The sequence below is a fragment of the Emydura macquarii genome, unplaced genomic scaffold (assembly GCF_026122565.2).
Source record: "Emydura macquarii macquarii isolate MOO-44397 ecotype Brisbane River unplaced genomic scaffold, CSIRO-AGI_Emac_v2 contig_719, whole genome shotgun sequence".
NCBI classification, from domain to species: Eukaryota; Metazoa; Chordata; order Testudines; family Chelidae; genus Emydura; species Emydura macquarii.
The window spans coordinates 9925857-9952413 of NW_027130856.1; the positions used below are offsets into that span (position 1 = coordinate 9925857).

At 40.5% G+C, this 26557-nt stretch overlaps 1 protein-coding gene across 8 annotated transcripts in view; it reads right to left on the reverse strand.

The window, feature by feature from the left end:
- ZMYND11 (zinc finger MYND-type containing 11) overlaps window positions 1–26557 on the reverse strand; it is a 135060-nt gene that overhangs the window by 72640 nt on the left and 35863 nt on the right. For 6 of the 8 annotated variants that reach the window (XM_067542684.1, XM_067542683.1, XM_067542686.1 and 3 more), the window contains one exon: window positions 400–540. In XM_067542684.1, the coding sequence (XP_067398785.1) occupies window positions 400–515 (116 nt within the window). In that variant the 5' untranslated portion in view covers window positions 516–540. Of the gene's footprint in view, window positions 1–399; window positions 541–10262; window positions 10352–26557 lie in introns of those variants that run through there. The other 2 variants (XM_067542682.1, XM_067542688.1) reach the window with 2 other exon arrangements.

Sequence of the window (26557 nt, forward strand, 5' to 3'; positions counted from 1 at the left end):
AAATAATTAATTTTTTATAAGACTATTTACAAAGTCCAATATTTTTATTCTCATTTTCCGCTTCATTTTCTATGGCTATTATTTCCCCTCTGATCAGTCTACTGCTTGTAAGCATAAGTCTAGCAGTGAAATACTAGTGCCGCTTCTATTTTGTCTAAATATTTATGATAAGGTGAACAAATATTGAATAGGCCCTTCATCAGATTTAATACCTCAGTACTGCTGTTAAAGACTCTGTTTTCAACATTTTTTATTAATTTAACAATTAATGAAATAGTACTGAATGTAATTGTTTCACAAGCTCTAACAAGGTTGCCTATTCTGTTTTTTCAAGGCTTCCATAATTAACATTCTTTCTTTGCCCATTATCATTGTCTTTTATTATAAAATGGAACTTACTTTGTAATACGGTCAATATTAGCAATTTGCTTCTGGTTCCGGATTATTTCAATAGCTGCCCAAAGATGCTGGATAGCTTTTGTATCTGCCTGTCGTCTTTTCGTTAAGCGTGCCATGACCCGTTTACTGGTTTAGCTGCAGCTGATAAAAAAAGAAAAAATTGATAATGAATTATGAAATGAATTACATGATTATCTTGCACAAAATAATTTTTTATCAGAGAAATTTTGTTAACCTACAGCAATCCAATTTGTATATTGCAGCATGTCTTATGTTCAGACAACTCCATAGAGCAGACTGTGTGCCTAATACAAGTTTCATTGGTAGATTCTTTTACATTAAATATTCCAGAGAAACATGAAATTCAGTAGTGAAATGACCAAATCAACAGGAAATAGATGGAATTACAGTTCTAAACTGCTTATGAAAAAATCAATTGGCTCATAATCAATCTCACTAGTCTCCTAGCTACATGAAGAAGGTAAAATTCACTCTGGCCCCAGGGATCTGCATGGGCCCTTTGCATTATTTTAAGCCTTTAACTCAGGGTGTAAGTGGTGCTTGAGTGGAGCACAGAGCATTATCACAAACCTCCACCAGCAGAGTGAGTTAATATGACAATACAGCTCCCATTATACTTCTTGTACATTTCCATCAGTAATATGGATTTTTAAATCCCCACTCAAAGTTTAGAAACTACAAGCATATTTTCAAAGACAGTAAACTAGAAAAATAATTGGAACAATATAGTTTTCCACTACATGTTAAAACCAACAGAACCAAAGCATGTATGATGGCATTTGCTCATCTAACCTGCCATGGGTAGTAATATAAGAAGCAACTGGCTTTGTTTACAATTTTTCCAAAAGCTGCAGGCAATGAGGTACTGCTAATCTGTAAATCGCCTACAGCATTGTTACAGGCATAGAATCCACCTCTTAAAAAGATTAATGATGCATATTGACCATTAAATAACTTTTTTCCAGTGCCACCAATTTCTGAATGAGGAATAACTGATTGATGACTGCTACTAATAGATACAAAATTCATTTTTAGCTCAATGTCCTAAAAATGAACTGAGTGATATATAGCTAAAATACTTATAACTGGGAGACAAGAGTATTAGCTTCAAAATCTCCAAAAGAATACATAAAATGCAAAAATTACCACAATATCCATACAATGTTAAAGGTGAGTTTTCAGGTATAAAAATCACAAAATTCCAAACTTAAAAGAACCTGATAATTCTGTAACCTGTGAGCACATAACTCCAACTGAAGTGAATGGGACCTGTATGCATTTATCTGGCAGGATAATCAGCCAGACCAGATTTCAAATTCAATGTTAACTCAGCCACATTTGTATATCCTGCACTGTACATGTAATAACAAATAAATATTAAGATTACAATGAGTTCCTGATTTCTCATCCTTAATGCAGTATCTTGAAATTTTACACTTAGTATCTCCATTTTTAAAAAGAGTCTATAAAGATAATATACATGCAACTAGTTGCACAACCATATCATAAAGGTATCCAATAACTTTGGCTGCCTAACATACAAGGGTTGTGAAAAAAAAATTATTGTTTGTTTTTAACCAGGGAAGAAAAAATCCATTTAATATTTTCAAGATTTTAATTTTCATTTCTTGTGCTTCTGTTTTGTACTGAAGCATTTTTATGAACATTATATATATTTTAAAGTCTTTTGATACTGAAAACATATGAATGAAAACCACAACTATCCTAATAAGATGACAGTATCAATATTGTTGTATTTATTAGGAAATGTGAAGCATGTTACAGAACTCTCTAGAAGCCTAGAGAGAAAGGGGAACGGGTGAACTCATTGTGGACTGGGTAGGGGGCATTATTAATGGATGGAATCAAACTAAGTGGAACTGCTGAAGTGGCTTGGATTAGAATCTAAAAACTGCTGGAAGGTGCCAGGGCATCTAATATTTCTAAATATAGCTGACTAAGGCCTGGTCTACACTGCCGGCAAAATTCGGCGGCAGTCGACGGGAGTTACGTAAGCTATGCAGAGTAGCTTGTGTAACTCCCATTGACTTTGTAACTTCCGTTCAGTGTGCCATCTCTACTGCACTGTGCCAATGGGAAATGCATACCCGTCGACACAATGCTATGCTTTTTGGGGAGGTGGTTTTATTAGATCGACTTTCAGCTAGATAGTGAGTGTGTTCATTGCCGCTCAATCGAACTGGATAAATTGATGTGACTGCAGTGAATTTGCCGCCATTAGCGTAAACATACCCTAAGTCATCTTAGTTCTCATTTTGACTTTAGTTTATGACCTTTTCTAATTTAAAACAAGATATGGCAAAATGGAAAAGGCTTACAGAAAAGCAGATAAGGGGGAGATTTACAAAGTGCTGTTAGACCAACTCCCAATGGTACTTCTGACAATCTCCCCCAGGACAATTAGGGAGAAGAAGGTTGGAAGGTAGAGGAGTCATCTTCCTTAGAAGGAAAAACAGAACTTATTTCATTCTGAAAGCAGAGGAGGAGTAGGAAATAAGAAAGAGGGGTGTAAACTAAGAATGACGAAAGTCAACCAACAGCTTGTATTTACCCTGTTTCACAAAAGAAAAGGATTCTTGAAATAAAAACCAGTAAGATTATAAAAGAAACGTAAGATTAACCTCTGTAATTTAATGCCATGGGGTAATTAATGAAAAATAGTGGAGTAAAATCCAAAAATAGATTAGACACATGAGAAAACAGTAACTTCTGCAGTTACATTAGCTATGAAAAGAATTATAAGGATTATTAGTTGTTATGTTTCAGCATAGAAATTGATTGCCAGCTGGGGTCAGGAAAAAAACTCTCTTCCTAGCGTGGTACTAAGTAATGGCAAGACTGTTACACATTTTTTACTTCTCTCCAAAGCATCCACTGCAGATGTTATCAGAGATAGAATAGAATACTCGACTGGCTGGACAAGTGGCCTGTCTGTTATGCAATTTCGATGTTTCTATGTAAAATTTAGGGAAGAAACTCCCTTCCTTCCTGACTAGTTCAAAGGAGTAGAATGATTTTCAAAATTTACTGTTTCAGCTACTCTTTAATATTCTAAAAATATAAAGCATACAGGTTATGGGCTACATACTCACATGTGCCAGAGAAGCACTCAGCACAATTGAAGAGGAGGGGCAGTTAGGTGGTTTTATGCCACTTTTCTGTCCTTCTGATCCTGGGGGCTGCAGCAAACTGGCCCTGGTGTAATTCAGAGTAACCTCAAGGGGAATCCAAAGTTGCTGTATTAAGCACTGAGCTTCAGTTCCCCATTGCACAGCTGAAGCAGCACAAAGGGAAGTCAAGAGCAGCCCATGCTTAGCCCTGCATGTGTAAATGTATGTCCTTTTGTTTTTGAAGGGAAGAAAGTGTGTGTGTGTGAGTGAGAGAGAGAGAGAAAGACTAAAAGACAACTTTAATAAAAGCTCCCCAAGCCATGTAGTTGCACAGCTGCACCTCACAGAAAATTAGGGTTGGAAGGGACCTCAGGAGCTCATCTAGTCCAACCCTTGGCTCAAAGCAGGACCAACCCTAACTAAATCACCCCAGCCAGAACTTTGTCAAACTGGTCCTTAAAAACCCCTAAGGATGGAAATTCTACCACCTCCTTAGGTAACCCATTCCATTGATTCACCGTCCTCCTAGTGAAAAAGTTTTTCCTAATATCCAACCTAGACCTTCCCCACTGCAACTTGAGACCATTGCTCCTTGTTCTGTCATCCGCCACCACTGAGAACAGCCTAGCTCCATCCTCTTTGGAATCCCCCTTCAGGTAGTTGAAGGCTGCTATCAAATCCTCCCTCCCCCTTCTCTTCCGCGGACTAAATAAGCACAGTTCCCTCAGCCTCTCCTCATAAGTCATGTGTTCCAGACTTCCTAATCACTTTCGTTGCCCTCCGCTGGACCCTCTCCAATTTGTCCACATCCTTCCTGTAGTGGGGGGCCCAAAACTAGACAATATTCCAAATGTGGCCTCACCAGTGCTGAATAGAGGGGAATAATCACTTCCCTTGATCTGCTGGCAATGCTCCTACCAATGCAGCCCAATATACTATTAGCTTTCTTGGCAACAAGGGCTCATTGTTGACTCATATCCAGCTTCTTGTCCTCTCTAACCCCCAGGGTCCTTTTCTGCAGAACAGCTGCTTAGCCAGTCCATCTCCAGTCTGTAGCAGTGCATGGGATTCTTCTGTCTTAAATGCAGGACTCTGCACTTGTCCTTGTTGAACCTCATCAGATTTTGTTTGGCTCAATCTTCCAATTTGTCTAAGACACTCTCTGTATCCTATCCCTCCTCTCCAGCATATCTACCATTCCCCCCAGCTTAGTATCATAATGTGATGCAGCACACACAGCAAGACTCCTGCACTTTCCTGAGGCACTGCCTGCCAGTGCTGCCAGCCAGGTGGATTGGGAAAGACAGTACAAGGCTCCCCATTTCCCTTGCTAGCCATGGTGTTGGTGTGAGGGATGAGAAGCTTTCCCCTCCCTCCAACCATTTCCTCTGCCAAGTGCTGGGAAGAAGCTTTTTCCTGGCTCCTTCTAGTGTTAACAGTAGTGCAGGGGGCAAAGGCACATCAGTGCTTCCTTTTCTCCAGGCTATTTCCACTGTCACTGGCCAGGGAAAGGTAGCAAATGGAAGATTCCAGGATCCCTCCTTTTCCCTGCCTCCCTCTCCTTGTCTCTAGTCGTGGCCAGGGTTGCCAATTTTGTAATATTTAAAAAATGGACACTCCAGCAGGAGTACCGGAAACTCCCCCACTCTGCCTCTTCCCCCAAGGCCCTGCCCCCTATTTGCTCCTCTTCCCCCCCTTGCGGCTCCTCCTTGTCCCTCCCAATCAGAGTCGGGACTCATCTGCGGAGCAGGGAGCTGCAGCTGCCTGAGGGAGGTAGAAGGTGGCCGCAGCTGAGTAAGGGCTGACATGGGTGATGATATGGTGCGTCTCCGCACACAGTGACTGGACTTGGGTGTCCAGGTCAGTAGATCTAACCGGACACTCTCAGGTCCCCTTTTTGACCAGACTTTCCAATTGAGAATAGGACACCTCTCCACCCTACCTGGCTCCCAAGTTGCCTCTATTTGTCTTAAAGGGTCTCCCTGTGATTACAAACTCACAATGCAAATTCCACAGGAAAGGGATGTTGTTTTTTGTCTAGGAAATGGCATGCTCAGAGATACAAAAAAGATACAAAAAAGTAGTAATTTACTACAGATAACTATCACATACTCACTAGGATTTCCTGTTCCAAACAGATGTAATAGCTTTAGCTTTTTGTAGCAAATTTTCATCTTGCAACAAGTGAGGTACGGTATGTTTAGTTTTCATATTTGGTGCTTTTGGCTTGTTTCTGAGACAATGTTAGTCTCCCCCAACTCTTACCCAAAGGATGATCTCTCACTGTTGAAAAGCAGATAGTCCATGGCCTCATCACTTATTGAAAATGCCAAAATAAACACATAACTTTTTTTAAAAAATGGCTAAGCAAATTTAGCAAAAAATGTTCACCTTTTAGCCCTATTAAAAAAGGCAGAGGAGTACAGGGCCTTTTGCGCCCCAGAAACAGACAAAGATTACAGCACTTCTCCACATATCACATCACAACAGGCATTCTTCCTTAGCTGCTGACGTAAAACAAACCACAAGACTCCACACCCTGAATTACTGCACAATTCTAAAAAGCCCTGTGCACTATTGCACAATCCTGTTTTCAGCTGAAAGTTCTGGTTGTTTATGAGGGAAAAAAAATCTACATCTCAGTGCCCTGACATATATAAAGACTTCCTGCAATTAACATTTTTCAAAACTAAGGAGAAAGTAGAAAGCCTTTTGAGACTTTAAAATATGCATTTAAAAATGCATTATGCATTTATGCAGATTTGTGTATAAATTTATCTATTAATATAATTTAAGGATTACTGAGGCCAATTCATATCGGCTGGATTTTTAAAGAACACCAAGAAGTTAAAACTCCAGGGACCCTTTGCAGGCACAATACTGGTATGTGCATTTTCATGTAGGTGCTAAAAAGTGCTTCCTGTTCAGCTCTTTTATAATTACATTGATACCAGTGTTCTGGGAATAAAATAAAACGCTGAGGTGTGTGAAGGAAGAGCGGCCAAGAATTATTGATGGCTTTCTATCACTATGTTTAGCCATCACGCTCTGTCAGTATGGATTTATCTACATCAGGCATCTTTGCTGTATCACACTAGTGAGCTTAATACGTGAAGTAGCTTCTCAGAATAAAGGTTGGCAAAGCAGAATGGGCAGGAAACGCTAAGATGTAACAGTCAGTGGAACTTGTTTTCTTCAGCTTTACAGACACTTGGGAGGTAGTGGAGAATCTGGGAAAACTCTCCCTTTATAGAGGATGAGTGACAGATTGGCATGGGGGCTAAGAATTCCTCCTGATCTCAAATGCGTGGCTCTGATACTGACTTGCTATGAGGCCTTGGACAAATCATTTAGCTTCTCTCTATTCTACTGTCTGAAACCTGGGGAGCAATAAAACTAATTTACCTTCCTTGTAGAGGTGTTGAGAGAATTAATTAACTAAAGTATATACCACATTTTGAAAATATAAAGCACTAATGTGTTATTTAACTATGAACTGCATGGATACACAGGCTCAAAGACTCACTCCTCACTTCGCAAAGTTTTCTGTCTAGACTATATTCAGCTTTAGATGGAAATTTGGTTATGTTATCAAGCTAAATAGATCACAGTGCAGTTTGCAGCTCTCTGCTTCTTCACAGTGGCACTAAATTAGATTGTGTCACATATCAACGCTACAAGTACAGTACAATAGTTGCCCACCTGGCCTAAATAAACCCTGCACCAGTTTCCAAAGATAACGGTTGTTGTAGTATTGGATTTGTAAAATTATAGTAGCAAGTCAACAAATTAATGTTGTTGTGTATAATGATTTTTACAGTATGTTTTGATAATATGCATAAAGCTGCACAAGGCTTTCCAAATTTTTAGGGATCTGTTCTTGTATCCTATAAGTGACCTGTTCAAAAGGAATTGTCCATTAAAATCCCTATTTACAAAGTTTGGAAGATAATTTGGAAGGATTATTCCAGGACTACATTTAAAAAGAGAAAGGCAAGTCTTCCGTTTTTAAGAGAATAAGGAGCAAAAGTAGTAGTTTCTTGTTGTGTTCTTTTCCCCCTATTTTATTATACAAAAATCAGATTCTTTGATTTTAAGAACAAGGGAGCCTGTTTGTTGAGATTTTTTCTACCTTTGTGTGTATTTACTTTGGAGCTGATCCAGAGTCCATTAAAGTCAACGAGAGTGTTTCTATTGACTTTTGCTGGCTTTGTAGCAAGCCCTTTGTCCCTTAAATTGACATTTGTTGACAGCTGTCCCAGATTCCCCCTCTGAAAAACAGAGCTGTATAAGAACTAAGTTGCAATAGGGCAGTTCAGCAACAAAGTCTGCGGCAACTATAAGGGGAAAGTCTTTTTTAATATATTAAATCAAAGAGACTATATGAAGGGTGCAAATCTAAATGAAAGAAAAAAAAAGCAGGAAATACTAAAGTTACAGTTCTCATAGCAACATACTTGCCTATACTGCAAGTTTTGGGGATTATTAGCTAGGCTGTCACATAGGTACTTAATACAGAGGGCATGCAATATGTAATGAAAACCTTTGACTTCCCAATAACCATATGGTACACCATGTACTAAAAGGACAGTTGTCAGCCTAATAATACTAAATGAAACCTATATGCATAATGTAAGCAAGTTTATGTTGCTATGACAAGAATAACTTTTGCATTCCCTGAATTTTCTTTATTTTAGATTTGCCACCTTAAATTTAGATGGAAGTTTCTGAATGAAGTCTTATTCAACTCCATAAAATGCATTACTCTGGTAGAAACACAAAAACCATTACTGAAGAACTATGAAATTCTGTAGGTCTGTTTTTTCTGCAATTCTATTTATTTTTAAACTCCAATATGTAACTCTGTAAGTACATGAACAAAGCTAGCTACTACCTGATAGCATTTCACAATTTGACACTGATGCATTGCACAACCCCATACCGCCAAAAGCAATAATGTAACTAAACACTTCTGAGAACTTTGTGGTTTTTTTGTTTTTGTTTACTGCACATGCATGAAAGTGATTTTTTTAAATCTCATGTTCTGTTGTTCATTTCAAATTCACTTACTTCAAGCTTACTAAGCAATTATCCTTCATTAAGTTTTGGGCATATGATATGTGAGGTTTTCAAGTTTGGACACTTTGAATTATTAAGCCGTAAAAAGCTGCATGATTATTTTAAAAACAAACCTGTAACTCTTTCCTGTTTACCTAACTCCAACGGCTAAAGAGATTTTGCTCAAACTGTTGAGACTGGGCTTCACCATAGGTGCTGCTGCACCCCTTGGCTTGAAGTGGTTTCCATTATATACAGGGTTTATAGTTTGGTTCAGTGGCTCTCAACTCCCCCACTATAAAAATTGTTCCAGCAGCCCTGGGTTTCATCTCAAATGGAGAATTTCTGAGAAAGCAATGAGTGAGTGTAAACAGGACTATAATGAAAGATGAAATGCAGCATTAATAGATGCCAAGAAAGCTAAAATAATAAGTACATAACTGCAATTAGAGGCTGCTAAAGGAGTTTTTTGTCTAAATGTTACAGTGATTCTTGTGTGTGGTATTTTGTGCCTAATACAAATATAAATATATACATGATTAGAATTTAATCCTGGATTTTGACCCCTGGATGTAATGTAAATCTGGATGGTTGAAAAAAAGTAGCCAAATCCTCAGGTGGCAAAGGAGCGATGCCAATTTGCATCAACGCATGGTAATTTTCTCTCCCTGAAATGTCTCATGCATTTGACTCCAGTTAAACTGTTAGATGTGAATTAGCTCTTTTGCTAGAGATTGCTCCCATCTGTTTTGGGGTTTTTTTTCCACTGGCACAAATTCAATGAACTATGCATCTTCCAGTGACTTAGAATTTACATACATGCAGAACAGTACATTCTCTCTTCTCTACTATCACCCTTAACATGGTTACATATGAAAATCAAGAAGAGAAACCATGTAGGTCTTGTCTACCCATGAAGTTAACTAGTTTTTAAAAAGGTGTACATTTTAAACCAGTGCAACTTTCTTGTGTAGATAGGCCTTAGCTTCCATAGCAACAAAAACACTCATTTCTACAAAGATGATGTAGCACGTAGGGTTGCCAGGTGCCCAGTTTTCAACGGCAGTGTGCAGTCACATGTACTGACTGGACACCGAAAGTCCAGTTACTGTGAGGTGAGGGGAGGCAATAGAACATTAACCAGTGCCAGCCCCTGCTCAGCCGGGGCTGCCTCCTATCTGCAGGCAGGCTTGTCAGGCTGCAGCAGCTCCCGTCCCAGCCCTGGAGCCCAGTTGTTGGGAAGGAGGGAGGTAGAGACAATCCAGCAAGCAATGGGGAGAGAGGAGTGAGCAATGGGGGTGGGGCTTTGGGGGTAGAGGCGGAGAAGGAGGTGGGACCCTGGGGGAAGAGACATGGAAGGGGGAGGGGCTTCGAGGAAAGAGGCGGGCCAGGGGACAGGGCCTCAGAGGTCTCTCATTACCAGCAATTACAAAAGTGGCAACCCTAAGGACTGTACTAGTTTGAAACACCTTTCACGTTGCTCAACAGCACTGGAGGTCTGCACATCTTGATGAAAGAAACAATCTCAGCAAAAGACAGCTCATCAAAACTAATTCCAGGGCCATTTAGATTTTATAGAAGACTCATTACACATACAAAAGACACTCATGCATCACTCTGCTTATATTAACAGTGACAACAAAAGAAAGATACCTCCTGTTCATCTTCTTGGGTGTAGTTAGTGCAGATAGTTCCTACTGATTCTGCAATTTTCTCTTTAAAAAAATGGCTGAGGAAGAGGCCTTGGAAAATAAAAGGAGGAAAATATAAATATGAACATTAGATCTTCCTCCAAAATGTTGATAAATAAACCATCTTCCTTCTTAATCATCATTTTCCTCTCTGTACCAGAAGTCAAGTGGCTTGGCTGATCTGTAACACTCACACTGTGAACTCTTGGGGAGGGGTCCTCCTTTTTGTTCTGTTTGTACAGCATCTAACACCATGGGGTCCTGGTCCATGACTGGGGTGCCTAAATGCTACTGCAATAACACATAATGAAAGACACTTTGGTTCTAGACCAGGCAAATAAGCTACAGAGGGAACATGAAAATGCACCAATCTTAACTCTTTGGTTGGTATAATTGATACAAAAGATTTTTTCCCCATAGATAATGGGCAAACATACAAAAGTGAAATTAATCTCTTTCTTCATGCTGATACCAGTGGGGACACCTCATTCCACACAAATCCAGCACTGAACAACACAGAGAAAGACATACATTTTTAATTCAAAGTTTCAGGAACGTATGCCAAAAAATGGGATACTCTCCAATAATAATAATAAAGCTAAGTCATTTGGCATGATGTTTTAGGGTGTTAGAGAGAACCAGAAATTTATGAATTTCTGCAGACTGAATTTAGCTTTCAGTTTATTTTTTTCCCTTTCTTCTCATTCTCTGGAACATACATAATTGACAGTATCTTTCAACTCTAAATTATAATTGTGCAACTAGCAATGAGACTTTAATCTCAGATGTCTGTTAGAACTATTCCTCTACCAGGCTGTATATTTTCTTGACAAGAGGCAGCTGAATCAGTTTTTGAGGTCTCTCTATAAAACCAAAGACTGCCTGAACATGTTCTAATATTTGTGTTTTTGTCATAGATTTCTCTTTGACCTTTCACTCTATTTATCAATGCAAACAGAACTAAAGGAACTCTTCTTCAAGGAAAAACTGTTTGCATATTGAGTCATTTGAGAGTCAGGTATCTGTCAGGCATACAAAGGGTACCCCTCCTACAGAAGTCATGCCTTGAGGCATAAGCCCTTGGGATGGCTGTCTTGTCTGCGTTCAACCCTTTATTTTTTCCAAGCATATAGAGTATTACTGCTGAAAGACAGCTTCTCAAGACAGACAGGGAACACTACTTAGCTCTGATAGTGTTCAGTACTGACTGACTTTAGTTCCAAAACGCCAGAGACATAACTGCAGGGAAAGGGAACACCAAATGCAGAGGCCAAGCAGCTTTTCAGTACCAACTGAAGAGTCAGAATCTATGCTATTTTTAGGCCCGAGATGTCAAGACAGAGCAAGCCAGAAAACCCTCAGAAATATGCTGAGAGCCTAGACAGCCAAAAAACACTTGTCATGTTGATCTGTGTCAGAAATAAGAAGAGCCATAGATAAAGCAGTGCCTGAGCTTAGGGGCTTTCACAACATCAATAGAAAGAAACTTTAAAGGGGGAAGGGACCTGCAAAAACTGAGCAGCAGAAGCTGTTTCTGAGATCCAAGCTCAAGGACAGGGAAAAAGGAACTGATTAGGGTTCAAAAAATGCTTTTCCCCAGCTCCTATGTCCACCAAGCAGTTACTATGGCATGCTACAGAGCACTTAGATCACTAGGGAGGATACCAAATTGGAGAGTTGCAAGCCTTTTCCAAAGCCTTTAGCTGACCGCTACTTCTTTTAGGAAAATGCACTTCACAAGTTGTGCATACAAGAACATCTCTGAAGTTAACAACATGCAGAGCAGAGAATGTTTATTACACAATATTCAAAACAAGTATAACTGTTAAATCAAACCCCTTCCCACAAACAAAAGAAAACCTGGCACCACCATTCCTCAGTGGAGACTAGCCCCATACCAAGTTTCAAATTCCAGCCATTTTGACAGAATCCTGTCCATAAAAAATGGGTAACTTATTTTAAGTTTTGCTATTCAAAATCATCTGAAAAGATTTTCCTCAAACATTCCCCACCAAAATTCCACCGAACAAGATCAAGCACAGAATGTTTCATCCCCAAAGCTGAAAGGTATGAACTTGTGAAAATAGAAGTTAGGATGAAAACTAATTTGCAGCGTTAATAGTATTCATTGCCAAGATAGGTAACAACTGAATATAATTATGAATCTTCTCTTTTTTCATCTTCATTGTGAGAGTCTATAAATGATAGGTGGAAAAAATAAAGTTCAAAAAGCAGAAAGAGAAACTTATCAAGAGAAACTGTATCAGAAGGCAAATGGTAACTTGGAAAAATAAACATTTATCAAAGAAAATGGCTTTCAGGTGATGCACACACATTGCTACACTGGCTGCTCTACCACTTCAATTGATAGCAGTCTCTTGTCAAACCAAGGTATCGATCCACCTCCAGCAAACTCCTCCTCAGCCCTTGCTTGTGCCATGGAAATCCTCACCTCACAACTTGTCAAGAGAAGACGGACAGGAATTGGGAAGCACTGTGTCAAAAAGCCTTCCAGACAGCTCTGGGTGTAGCTGGATGGCATGGGGGAGGTTGAGGACTGCATTTTTTTTTCTGGCATGGATTTTTTCCAGGTGCAGTAGATGTACTGTTCAATTTGTGTGACTGTCACTTTCACAGAGTTTAATTGTGGTGGTATCCTCTGGTGCTGTGGCATACCTTCTCTGAGGTGAAATTTGCAGACATGACCCAAACTGAAGATGTGAAGAGGTGAGAACTCCATCAGCTTTGTTTGAGGTTTCTCATCTTTCTCTTGGCTACAGCTAAGCAATAGCATTTATTTGTTTAAAATGCAGGTGAACTCCCTCAAAACTCTGCAGTTTTGGTGGTGACAGGGCAGAATTCTGTAACTTTTTTGGTATTACCCACCCCTTTCACTTTGTCTGTCCTGAGCCTCCTATCACATTTCATATCTTCTTCACATTTCTCACATATCCAAGTTCTCTTCTCCTCCACCATCCAGGTCACTACCCTTTGCTCATCCCTGTATCCCCCCGTGTTAGAGATGTGAGGGAAGGAGGGACACAAAAGGAAGAGTGCCCTAGGGCTCCACAGGGCTAAGTCACTTTTGCTCTCTTGCAACACTGCACTCTGCCTTTCCACAGGGCAGGAGCTATTCAGAGTTGCTCCTTCTGCACTGCTGCCACATGCATGATAACAGTGTATAGAGGCTCTATAGGGAAGGAGGAAGTTTACTCCCTGTGAAATCCAAGAACCCTTCCCAATATCATTATCCGGGGTGTTAAAGGTGTCTATCTGGCCATTCAGCACACTGCACGCCACTCATCCACTCACAGACATAGAGGGAAGATATAAATGGCAATTTTGCCTTAGCAATAGGACTCCATTCTCAGATATTTGACAACTTTCCTCTGCCAGCCTGTATCTTTTTTTTTTTTCTTTTTTTTCTTTTCTCCCTCAGATCTGTATATGGCTGACCAGGGGCAGAGCTTTGACACAAGGACTCAGCTAGTCTCACCCTGCACAGCTGATTTCCCCCAACGTGGGCCTCTATGAAAGTGCAAGGTCTGACTGAAGTGTGCCATTTCTGTGATTGCACACAGAACTGAAAGCCTACTAATTAGGTTAGTCTGCTACACACTTTTGAAAATGTCCTTCACAAGAAACTCACAGCAGGCTGCTTGGACTTCACAGAAATCGTCACTACACAATCCAAGGAAAACCAACTTCAAGAGCATATTGCTAGATTATTATTAATGAAGTGGTAGACAGACTTGCCCTGTATAGCATCTGTTGCTAGGTGACATGGGATTGAAAGCTCCCAGATGGAACCAATTTAGCTTGATCTCTATAGCACTCATTTGGGCTTCTCTGGAACAGCTAATAGCTTATAGCCCAACCTGGATGATATTGTCTAGAAAGATTGCCATGACTCTGACAAATGCAAAGCCATGTTAGCTAACACACTGCTGTTTAGAGAGACAAGGTGTGTGAGGTAATATCTTTTATTGCAGGGTTTCTCAACCCTTTAAGTAGCAAGTACCCCCTAACTTCTGAAAATCTGAATAAGTACCCCAACACTCAATTTTCCATGGGATTTTATATTTACAGACTAATGTGAGCCATATGTTGGAAGAAGGGCTGAGTATATAAGGCCGTGATATGACAGATGTCAGATCTAGTGGGGGTAGGGTTACCACCTTTACATCAGGGGTGCGCAACTCAAGTATGTATCTGGGCTAGAAGTGATGTTGGCCAAAGCTAGGAGGCTTTGAGTGGCATGCCAATGCTGGGGAATATAAAGCGACGCGCCAAATTTTTTGCCATAGATTTGAGAGGAGGAAGGGGTGAGAGAGAGAGACAGGAAAAGAGGGTAACTGGTGAAATCTGGGGCTGTCATAGTTGTCAATTTCACTGATCAGCTAGAGCAGTGAAATTGACAAGTTTTCTGGGCACTGGGCTTTGAGCCAGGGAGGGGGGCTGCCATCTGGCTGCCAGCCCGGAAGATGGGCGACTGCCACCCAATCTGAGCTGGGGCAGAGGAGGCTTCCGCACCGGCTGGGAACCAGGGATGTGGGCAGGCAGCTGTCCCTCAGCTCAGAGCTGGGGCACGGGTGGCTGCCACCCAGCTCGCAAGATGCAGGAGGCTGCCACTGGGCTCCCACCTGGGAGTTCGACCTGACGGGAGGTGGGGGGGGGGCTGCTGCCCGCCTCCCCCAGAAGCTAACAGCTGCTGCCTGCCTCCTAGCTGGGAGCTGTGACTGGGTGAGCCTGCCACCCAGCTGGGACCGAGCGGGAAGCGGCTGGCTGCAGCCCAGCTTCCCGCGACTGTGGTGGCTGCTGCCTGCCTCCCAGCTGGGAGCTGTGACCAGGTGGGAAGTGGGCTGCTGCTGCCCACCTCCCCTTCTCTGTTTTTTCCCAGGTACCCCCTCCCTGTGTCTCGCATACCCCTGGGGGTACGCATACCACAGGTTGAGAAACTATGTTTTATTGGACCAACTTCTGTGGGTGAGAGAGACACGCTTTCAAGCTAACACAGAGCTCTTCTTCCCGTCTGGGTAAGAGCTCTGTGTAAGCTTGAAAGCGTGTCTCTCTCACCCACAGAAGTTGGCCCAATGAAAGATATTACCTCACACACCTGATCTCTCTAATATTCTGGGACCGACACAGTTACAACACTGCATACATATCTGTTTAAGTATATTTCGCTAACAGAGGGAACAGTCTTCAATATTACTTCAGTTACAGTGGAAACAGTGCCCTCAAAGTGTTGGTTTGAAATCTAGCATCTTACGGAGCTCTTTGTTCTTAGAAAAAAATGGTAACTGCTTCCGTTTTTTACTCTAAATTTTGATCGCCCATATAATTGTCAGGGAAATTATTTGGGGGAAAAAACGCTTTCCAATCTTATCCAATTTGTATCTTTCTCTTCTGCATCTGGTCTCCCCTCTCCGTTAAGCTCAGGCTGATGATGCCTGCAATAAACTGCATCACTGGAGCTCCTACACTGAACTACTTACTTGCAGTATGTGATGTTGAGTGTGAAATATCTAGTCTATTTCAGAAGCTGTATCTGAAACACTTCAGTCCAGGAGTCTAGCATTACATGTTCCTCTTCACTTCCATAGGATGGGCAGCAGCTGAAGTAGGGAAGGGAGGAGCGGGTTTAACTCGCTGTTCGCTGAGCGTGCATCCTGAACATGTGGCCAGACAACAGATCTGTTCATTCCTGGATTTACATAAATCCTCTTACTTTACCATTTCACTTGTACCTCTGATTTGCGGTTCCATAACCTAATGAAAGAGACTGAGATTCTTGAAAGCTGGCCTTTATTTCTCCTTGTTAATTCATAAGAAAATCTCCCTTACAACTTGCTTTTTAATTTGACCACTCTTTTCGCTTCATTACTTTTATTTTTGCACATAGCTAAGTCAATTGCATTATTCAACAAAACTAATTATAAATTTAAGAAGATTTCACATCTAATTGCATCTAATTGTATCTACTTTCTGGTGTTCCTTTACCAAGTCTACCAAGTCTTTTTGATTTATTTATATGGATTTATTTATATTTATTTATAATATACCCAACTCATGGTTCATTTTTACTTGTTTTCTATTTGTGCTTCCATAGTTGTCATTTCAGTACTTCAGTTAATTTAAGACTTAACTCTTTTTTTTCTGATTTCTTGAACATGATCTGGAATCGATAAAATGGAAATAGAAAGGTTTCCTTGCCCTTTAAAATGAAAGTTTATTCTTTCCAATGGTAAGGGTCTCCACACCTCACGGTATTGGATGCTTATATCCCTTTGCATCAACAATTCCATGCCCTATCATATGACTCAGTTTTGCTCTGAAATTGGTGTGCAGGAAAGACTGCAGATACTGAACTCAGGATTTAGCAGGTAAAGTAAAAGAAGGTTGAAGTAATGTTTTAAATGTTTACATGCATAATTCTGCTACTGATTGGGGGATAATCCAATATGGCTTTTTGTTTGTTTAAAACAGTCTGCCATTCTTCTTTAAAAGACGAGATTTCCTACCTAAGGTTATTGTGGGTTTGATTCTTCATTAAATTGCTGCAAATCGTCTTTTGGCAAAGCTTCTAGGCCCCGGCTTTGTCAGCACTGGACTGTGGCTTTCACTGGTGCAGCTCCTCTAGCTGGTGCTACTGTGGACTTCACAAGGGTTTCTAATCACAGGCATTTTAACTCAGAGAAAATCTACATGGCATGGTTGTTAAAACAATGGCAGCAGTGAGAGTTCTGTCTTGCAACCTCCAGTGGAACTGCTCTCATGAGAAACTTGAATGGCTAGAATAGACAGACCTAATTGTTCATTTGCTTCTGTGAGCCCAGATGCAAAATGCATGTTCAGCAATAGAAGTAGAAGCAACAGAAGAGCTAAATCCAATGAATCTACATTTAGCTTATAGCCAGTGGGCCATATGGCTAGGGATAAAGATAATGCCACAAGATGATAAAAAATGCTTTGGCAGTTAAAGGTGCATTTTAAGTTTTGTTCCTCCCTGGCCCCCCCTCCCTGTTTTGTATACCACTTAAACATTTAAAATTAGAGGCCTGTACGTCACTGCGTTCTGAACTTTTTACTTTTCACCTAATTAATACGGTCAAGCCTGATTATCTGTCTCTCAAACACACACTCCCCCCGAATGGTTAAAATTTGGCAAAGATATAAGTAACTGAAAATAGGGTGTTATGATGGAAAGCATAAGCCAACTTCAATAATACGTGGTGCTACCAGCTCCATCTATAATAAAATAATAATAATAGATGGTAAAATTAGGCCCCAAAAATAAAAGATGTCAGTGAAGAAAATGTGGCTGACAGAAGTTATCCAGCCAGTTCAGAGTAGGAAGCAGTGATATGCCCTGAGAATGCTGGGAGCGCTGAAAATCTGGTTTTCAAAGGCAAGAGCATAGTAGGAAGCACATACCATTAGTGAGATTTTCTTATCTTTCCATTTGTCTGTTTGTGTAGCAACATTTCTTTACAGCTAGATATGGAAAATTATGTAATGTACAAATTTCCTTTAAAAAGACAGCTTTGCTTTCTTTTCCTGTCCACCTCTAAAATTTTCAGATTAATGTCTTCCACAAGGTGCATGTTTGTGGGATTTTTTTTTTATTGGGGCAGAGTTACTTGTTTTAAATAATGGCTTGGTACAACTACTGAAATAAGCACATTTTCTTCTAAATTGATGTGTTACACAAACAGCATGCTAAGTTACTAAAGAACAAAAAAGAACACTCAGAGATGAACTGATATTATTTTCTGATAACGTAACGGTGGAGGACTTTATAAACATCATCCCCCAAAAACTCAACATACCTATTTCTAACTGTACAATGTTGCTAAAATTAATATTATGATTTTTCCAGTATGGTAGCAATGATGTATCTGTGTCTGAGATGGACATTGCATTTGAAATGCTGATCTGAAAACTGAGATTGTAGCAGAAGTCCTATTGAGGTTAGGAGCTCAACAGTTTTGTAAAAGGAGCCAGAGCCAGGGCTTAGGAGCTCCATGGGAACTCTGAGCTGTGGAGACCTAGAAAGGAAGAAGGACAAATAGGGGGAGGAACCATGCAGACTTTACCACCATGTAAGTTTATGTATAATTGTATATATAAATACACACACACACACACACACACACACACACACTACTGCTGCTACTACTGCCTGTAAGAGCATGTTTTTTCTTTCTTTAAGCTCACTAAATAGCCATACTGATGTAGAGAATCCTAGTTCAATTTCTGATGGAATGGGTGTGACAGGGTTCCTGAGGTGCAACCTGGACTGTGGGACCACTGAGCCCTCCGAGTGCACCAATCTGGGCTGCCTCTGATGTTGATGTCAAGCTACAAACCTCTGATAGGCACTGCACTTACACAGATCTCCACAGGCAGGGATACACCCAACTGAGTTACATGAATGATTTCCCAGTCACTCATGAACCATCAACGGAGAGGCTCCCAATTCCCCCTAGCTCCCCAGCCTTACGCCCCAGTACTGTACCATCTTGTGGTTGTTGGAAGCCTGTTTGCCACTCCAACAAAAGGTAGTGGATATGCAACAGCCCTTGTTAACCTGAGCTGAGATTTCACAAGCACTTCAACCAAAATACACTGGTTTAGGTAAAGTATAAAACAAATGTATTAACTACAGGAAGATAGATTTCAAGTGATTATAAATGGTGGGCATAGTTACCTTAAGAAAATAAAAAGTAAATATGCATTCTAAGTCCTAAACTGTTAGTCTAAACAAGAATTAAATCAAAGAATGTCTGACCCTGACAAGATGATACAAACAGATTACAGTTCCTCAATACACAGGCTGGTACTATCTTCCAGCCTGGGACCACCCATCCCCAATTCAAAGTCTTTGTCTTCCAGACCTTATTGCAGATGTTGAGATGGGAGGAGGAAGGCCAAGTGATAATGTCACTGTCTCTTTTTTATACCTTCTTCCAGCTTGCTAGAAAGATCCTTGCGGTCCCCACTGGTCAGGCAGTCTCCATGCTTAAGTGCTCTCTCTGAGAAGTCTCAGGCATGGCCTTTGGGAGCATGGATTCCCTTTAATGGGCCATCAGCATATGTCTGGCTGGTCCTTTGTTACAATTGAAAGGTTGGCTGTGGGTGCCTCTCAACTTCACAACATATTTCAGTAACACATCAGAATGTAAGAACAGAAGAATGACTATACTGGGTCAGACCAATGGTACATATGGTCCACTATCCTGTCTTCTGATAATGGCCAATGCCAGGTGCTTCAGAAGGAATGAATACATGGGGAATGAAGGTAATCATCAAGTGATCCATCCCGTCGGCCATTCCCAGCCTCTGGCAAACAGCAATACCTGTCTATCCTGGCTAATAGCCATTAATGGACCCATCTTTTATGAACTTATTTAGTTCTGTTTGAACCCTGTTATAGTCTTGGCCTTCACAACATCCTTTAGCAAGGAGTTCCACAAGTTGATTGTGTGTTATGTAAAGAAATACTTCCTTTTGTTTGTTTTAAACCTGTTGCCTATTAATTTCATTTGGTGATCCCTAGTTTTTGTGTTATGAGAAGGAGTAAATAACACTTCCTTATTTACTTTCTCCACACCAGTCATGATTTTACATAGCCCCCCCTTAGTCATCTCTTTACCAAGCTGAAAACACATATTGCAATACTTCATAACTTCACGTATAACGATAGCACATACAGGGTCATAGCTATGGCTCACATAGTCCTAATTTCAGTGACTTGTAACTTTCCAAAACTATTGCCTTTTAGGGCAGGAAGTTCTCATGCATGTTCTCAGCCAAAACCTGAACACCTCTGGGAAAACTGAAGAAACCTAACATGTTTCACCTGTTGAAAGTAGTTGGAAGTCAAGAATATGCAGGGACACTTTTTGCTGAATAATGTTGAAATAATTTTAACATTCTTCTAAACAGAAGAAATCTCTTGTGATACAGGGAAATTAAAACACAAAAATCTAGTAATGCACAGTTGCAGTCAAGAATTTACCCACGGGTGAACCAGAAAATTCCAAAGTTAGATTACACATAGCAAGGTTAATTCACTCTGATGTATAAAGGACTATATCTAATAGCTCTAATTATTCAAAGTATATGTGAAATGGCTGACTTAGGGATAACCTCTGATTGTTCTGATGTTCAAATTCTCAACTTGAATGCTGAATATTTCTTCAACTATATTTTCTTGATTGTGTTTGAAATTTGTTTTAAATAAATCTATGGAACACCACCAATGCCCTTTCATAGATCAAAAGCAGAATTTGTATTCAGATGCTACTGATATTTGGTAAAATATTTAGCAAAACTGATATTTGGCAAAAATGAAACTGCATAAATCTAAATTATGAAATATTTTCTTTGGTACTGTATTGGTGGTAGCTTCCATTTGGCCAAAGAGGTAAGGGTAACATTTGTAAAACCTCTTAAATGATATAGGCAAGTAGGTCCCATTGAAAGTCAATGAAACTTAGGCTCCCATAGTGGCCATGTTTAAAATTAAAGGATAATTCTTTTACCCATTAATTTGTGCACTTTGTGGGCTGTAGCCTATCCATTTGCATCACTGCTGTAGCTGTCATTTCACCTTCTGACTTCCTGTAGAAGCAGCTCATTAAATCTATTTGGTGACTCTGAGTCTGATTTATATAAGCACCCCTTGAGACTAACTCTAAGGCTGTTTAAGAATGGCAATAAAAAAAAACCATATAGGTAAGGAAAATTCTTAAAACTGATACCATACATTTAACAATTTAAAAGAAATATCCTCTTTTATTTATAAGAGTTCTATCAATTTGGCCTTGTATTTTATGGAACATATACAAACAGTGCAAAATGGAAGGAAAAGTAAACAAGGAAAAAATACTGAGATCCCAGCTTGTACAACCTTCCTGCAAAAAGAAGCTATATCTGTAACTATATTACATAACTGAGTGAGCAGTCCACAAGGAGCTGCTCTGTTTATATACAATGCTCCAGTCGACATCATTCAAGGGTCCTCACTAGAGACAGTGAAGGGAAAGCAGTTTAAATCCTGTAGAATTATTCTGATAACATAAATCAAACCCACAGCCTTGGAAGCCACGTTTATCCTATCCTGTAATTTATTTAGCAAAAATAAGTTGCTCTACCTCACAAAACCTGTTACTCTCTTCCTTAATAAATCCAGACAGCTCTTTGATCTTTAGGCTCATATAAAGAGAGATTACTCATCCATCTTGTGCAGTAACTGTAGTTCTTTGTGATGTGCCTGCCTATGCGTGCTCCACTTCAGGTGTAAGCATCCTCACACGCTTTCAATCAGAGGTTTTAATTAATAGTGCTTGTTCGGCCTGTATCCTGCACCAAGGCTGTATCAGGCTGCACAGGCAAACTGACCTCAGTTCCTTTTGCACCATCACATCTCAGAAGGAAACTCTGAAGCAGAGGGGAACAAGGGTGGGTAGTGGAGCACTTATGGGGGGCACATCTCTAAGAACTAAAAAATCAAAGAGCTGTATGAATTTATTAGGGAAGAATAACAGGTTTTAGCAGGTAGGGCAACTTATTTTTGTGCACAGGGTGAGTAACCTCTCTTTCTTCTTCAAGTAGCATCCTTATGAGTGCTCCACTTCAGGTGATTCCCGAGCAGTATCACCTCAGGGAGGAGGGAGCTTCAGAATTGACTCCAGAACTGAGGAAAGAACTGCTTTGCCATCAGCCACATCAGATCTAGAGGCATCAAGTAGGGCATAGTTTCTGGAGAAGGTCTGTACCGAGGACCATGTAGCAGCTCTGTAGATTTCTGATATGGGACATTCTTAAGTGGAGCTATAGATGTAGACTGTGACCTCGTAGAGTAAGCTGACCCTCCAAAAGGAGGTGGAATGGCTGGCAGTACTGTAACAAGCAATAACACATCCAGAAATCCATTTTGATAGTCTTTGGGTAGAAATAGCAGAACCTTTAGATCTGTCTGCAAAGGAAATGAACAGTCTAGGAAATTTCAGAAATTAGTCCTATCTAGGTAGAAGGCTAATGCCCTCCTGACATCTAGAGTAGGGAAAGCAATCTCCAGATTGGAATTGTGTGGTTTTGGAAAGAAAACTGGTAGGTAAATATCTGAGTTAAATGAAACTCAGAAGACATCTTAGGAAGGAACTTCAGATGTTGCTGTAAGGAAATCTTGTCCTTGTAGAATATTGTGAAAGGAGGATCTTCCACTAACGCCCCAATTTCTCAACTCTCCGGTCTGGTATAGTAGCCACTAAGAAGGCTGTTTTCATAGACAAATTCAGTAAGAAGCAGGTTTCCATCGTTTTAAAGGAGGATTCATGAAACTTTTAAAAACTAAATTAAGGTTTCAAGCCAATGTGGGGATTTTATCTGTGCGGAAAGATTTCTCAGATCTTTCATGAGCCTTACAGTTGTAGGGAGAAAAAACAGCAAGAATCCCTCAATTGTGGTATCAAAAGCTGCGAAGGCAGCCAAATGAACTTTAAAGAGAACTGACAGTCCAATTTTCTTTAGTTGCAGCATGTAATCCAGAACAAGCAGACGCGAGGCAGATTCAGAAACAACTTTCTGGAGTTTGCACCAGTGACTAAATCTTCTCCACTTTTGAGGTAGAGTTTTGCCTACTACTTAGTAACAACTGTTGTGCTTCTGCAGAACAGGCACCCTCTAATCCCATAAACCATTGAGGAGCCATGCCCTGAGGCAGAGCATTCTAGATTGAGATGCAGCAGTTGATTGGCATCCTGAGAGAGGACATGAGGAGTGATTAGAAAATTGGACAAAAACCTAGGTGAAACAGGTAAGGAAACCACACCTGCTTTGAGAACTTTCTTGGAAGTTCTACTGATTTTCAAAACTCAGAGAATTGCATCAGGCAGGATCTTTGGGCCATTTGCGATCTACCAAATCTTCTTTTCGCAGGGTGTGGACATCCAATGAATGTAATGTGGCCCTGGAGTCTTTTAGAGCATGCAACAACTCATCGATATTCTCCACAACCAACTTCTGTCCATCAAACAAAAGATGTTCTACCATATTCTGTTCTTCTCTGGTGAAACCAGACAACTGGAGCAAGCAAGCTCTGTGCATTATCACTGCTATGGAGATGAAATGGGATGCAGTATACTGGTGTTATTTGCTCCATTCATTCACATACTCAAGTACCAGAGAGTTGGGTGAAGGGTGGGAAAATAGGAACTCAAGAGTCCTTAGTGGGAACATTATTCACCTATTCAGAGTGTGACCTTGTTGCCAAGAAGGCCAACGGCATATTGGGCTGCATTGGTAAAAGCATTGCCAGCAAATGGAGGGAAGTGATTATTCTCCTCTACTCGGCACTGGTGAGGACACATTTGGAGTAATGTGTCCAGTTTTGGGGCCCTCACTACAGGAAGGATGTGAACAAATTGGAGAGAGTCCAGCGGAGGGCAGCAAAAATGATTAGGGGGCTGAAGCATATGACTTATGAGGAGAGGCTAAGGGAACTGGGCTTATTTAGCCTGCAGAAGAGAAGAATGAGGGGAGATTTGATAGCAGCCTTCAACTACCTGAAGGGGGTTCCAAAGAGGATGGAGCTAGGCTGTTCTCAGTGGTGGTAGATGACAGAACAATGAGTAATGATCTCAAGTTGCAATGTGGGAGGTCTAAGGTTAAATATTGGGGAAAACATTTTCACTAGAAGGATGGTGAAGCAACAGAATGGATTACCTAGGGAGATGGTGGAATCTCCATCCTTAAAGGTTTTTAAGGCCTGGCTTGACAAAGCCCTGCCTGGGATGATTTAGTTAGGGTTGGTCCTGGTTTAAGCAGGGGATTGGACTAGATGACCTCCTGAGGTCCCTTCCATCCCTAATCTTCTATGATTCTATGATTTCTTCACACAATGCACAGTCAATCTGTGGAACTCCTTGCCAGAGGATGTTGTGAAGGCCAAGACTATAATAGGGTTCAAAAAAGAACTAGATAACTTCATGGAGGATAAGTCCATCTATGGCTATTAGCCAGGATGGGCAGGGATGCAAAGATGTCTGAGATGTCCCTAGCCTTTGTTTGCCAGGAGGTGGGAATGGGCAACAGGATGGATCACTTGATGATTACCTGTTCTGTTCATTCCCTGTGAAGCACTTGGCATTGGTCACTGTCAGAAGACAGGATACTGAGCTAGATGGACCAATGGTCTGATCCAGTATTTTTGTTTTAAGCCCCATCCCTTAAAGGGAGTTAAGTGCCTAACTACAAGCCAGAGATGAAATGACTCTATATCCCAGTGGCTAGGGCACTCAACTGGTAGGTGGTAGACCTGGGTTCAAGTTCCTGCTCTGCTAGCTGTGGATCAGGGATTTGAACCTGGGTCACCCACATCCTGGGAGAGTGCTCTGGCCTCTGTCTTATTGGTTAAAGTGCTCACCTCCTCTGCCAGCATCTTTTGTGTGGGTTTAGGTATCTGTTGGGCAATACTTACCAGATTGGGCCCTCCATGCAAGTGGGGAAATGCCTAGTTTGTGCTTCGTTGTATGTTACGCATGGAGCAGCGGTGTCAAGACTTAAGCAGATATGTGCATGCCCAGCCACCCAAATTTAGGTGCCTCAAGGACAAAACAGTAGAAAATTAGGGATTTTTTGTGATGTTTTGGAAATGCCAGAGGCAACAAAATGTTGGGCTGACACCTAAATCTCCCCTTGTGAATATAGCCCTATGGGTTTCTCTCTCCTCTTTTGATGACACCTGTGTGAACCCACACAACAGTAATCTTAATAAAAGCAAGATTTATTAAACAGAGAGAAAATTGAAAAAAACCCTGTTTGCTTAACATATCTAGATTTACACTTCTTAAAAACTAAATTAGATATTACATTCTCAGTTTAGCTAGTGATAAAAAGGAAAGTGAATAAGCTTATATCCCTTAAAACCAATATTCTCTCTGACAAGTCTGGCAGCCTGTCAGTATTGCTTGCAGCCCATAGACCAATAACCCCTCTTTTGTTCACAGACGCACACAACTCCCCTTCCCAGTTTTCCCAAACACTGATCTAATGACAAAAAGATAGAGTAGGCTTGGTAGATCATTTCAGTTTCTACCACTCAGGAGATGGTCCTCTAAGGAAGAGAGAACACTTAATGAAAATCAATGGCTGCCCTTCCACAGCTTAATGATCTAGCTCAGACACGGCCTTTCATTATCCACCTTGGCTGGCTGTACCCAATTTTAGCCAGGCCTCTTGATAAACCCCTCAAGCATTTTTCCTCCTCTTGTCATGAGCTAAGAGCTATGGACCCTTCTGTCACAATTAGCTTTATCTTTATGATGATGAGTCTGAAAGACAGCTAAAATAATGGTTCTCAGCCAAAATCTCAAATTGATAAGTCACTCCTTCTTTTTTGCCTTTCTTGGTTTTAGGTCTAGTCAACGCAGTTTTTGTGCAAGTATAACTATGTTGGTCAGAGGCAATATTACATAGTCACACTGGTACAACCCTAATGTGAACATAGTTATGCTGGTGTAGCTTATTCCTGTTCCCATACGGGAATAAATTATTTTACTATAAGCATATTTATACTGCAACCCCTCTAGGAGGACTGTACCATTTTTATTGCCAGACACAAGTGTTCAAAAATCATACGCCAGACCCTGCAAAATCATGAGGTTTTTTTAATATAACTTTTGCATTTTTTAAAATTTGATTTCTGGGTTCTGAGCTATTAGGGTACACTTGCTTGGCATTTTCAAGCTCTTCTGCACAGACAGGGGAGCTAGAAACTTACTTTTTTTAAAAATTAAAGCTGAGATTCTCATACGATCTCTTGAAGAAAAATGCCAGATATTGTGAAATTAGCAATAAAACCACAAGAGTTGGCAACAACCAGTAGAGCTAAAGTAGTACAACTTTTGTGTGTAGGAATGATTGTCTGTAGAGGTTTTTACCAGTTGATTACCACCTAACTCAAGGTAGTAAACATCTTTGCAATTTTGTTCCAGGTCTGCTTTACCTTATGTCAGCAAGGACTACTCAGGTGAATAAGGTCTTGTCTACACTATAAACTTTTGCTCCTTTAATTATACCAGTACAGTTAAATCTCCTCCCACACACACATAGCCATGCATTGATGCAGATATGCCAGTACAAGAGTGCTGATATCAGTGTAGCTGATATCTGATATACTCTGGTTCAGGAAGCAAAATAAACTAGTCCCATAAAAGGCACCTTTACGCCAGTATAAATGGCTTCACA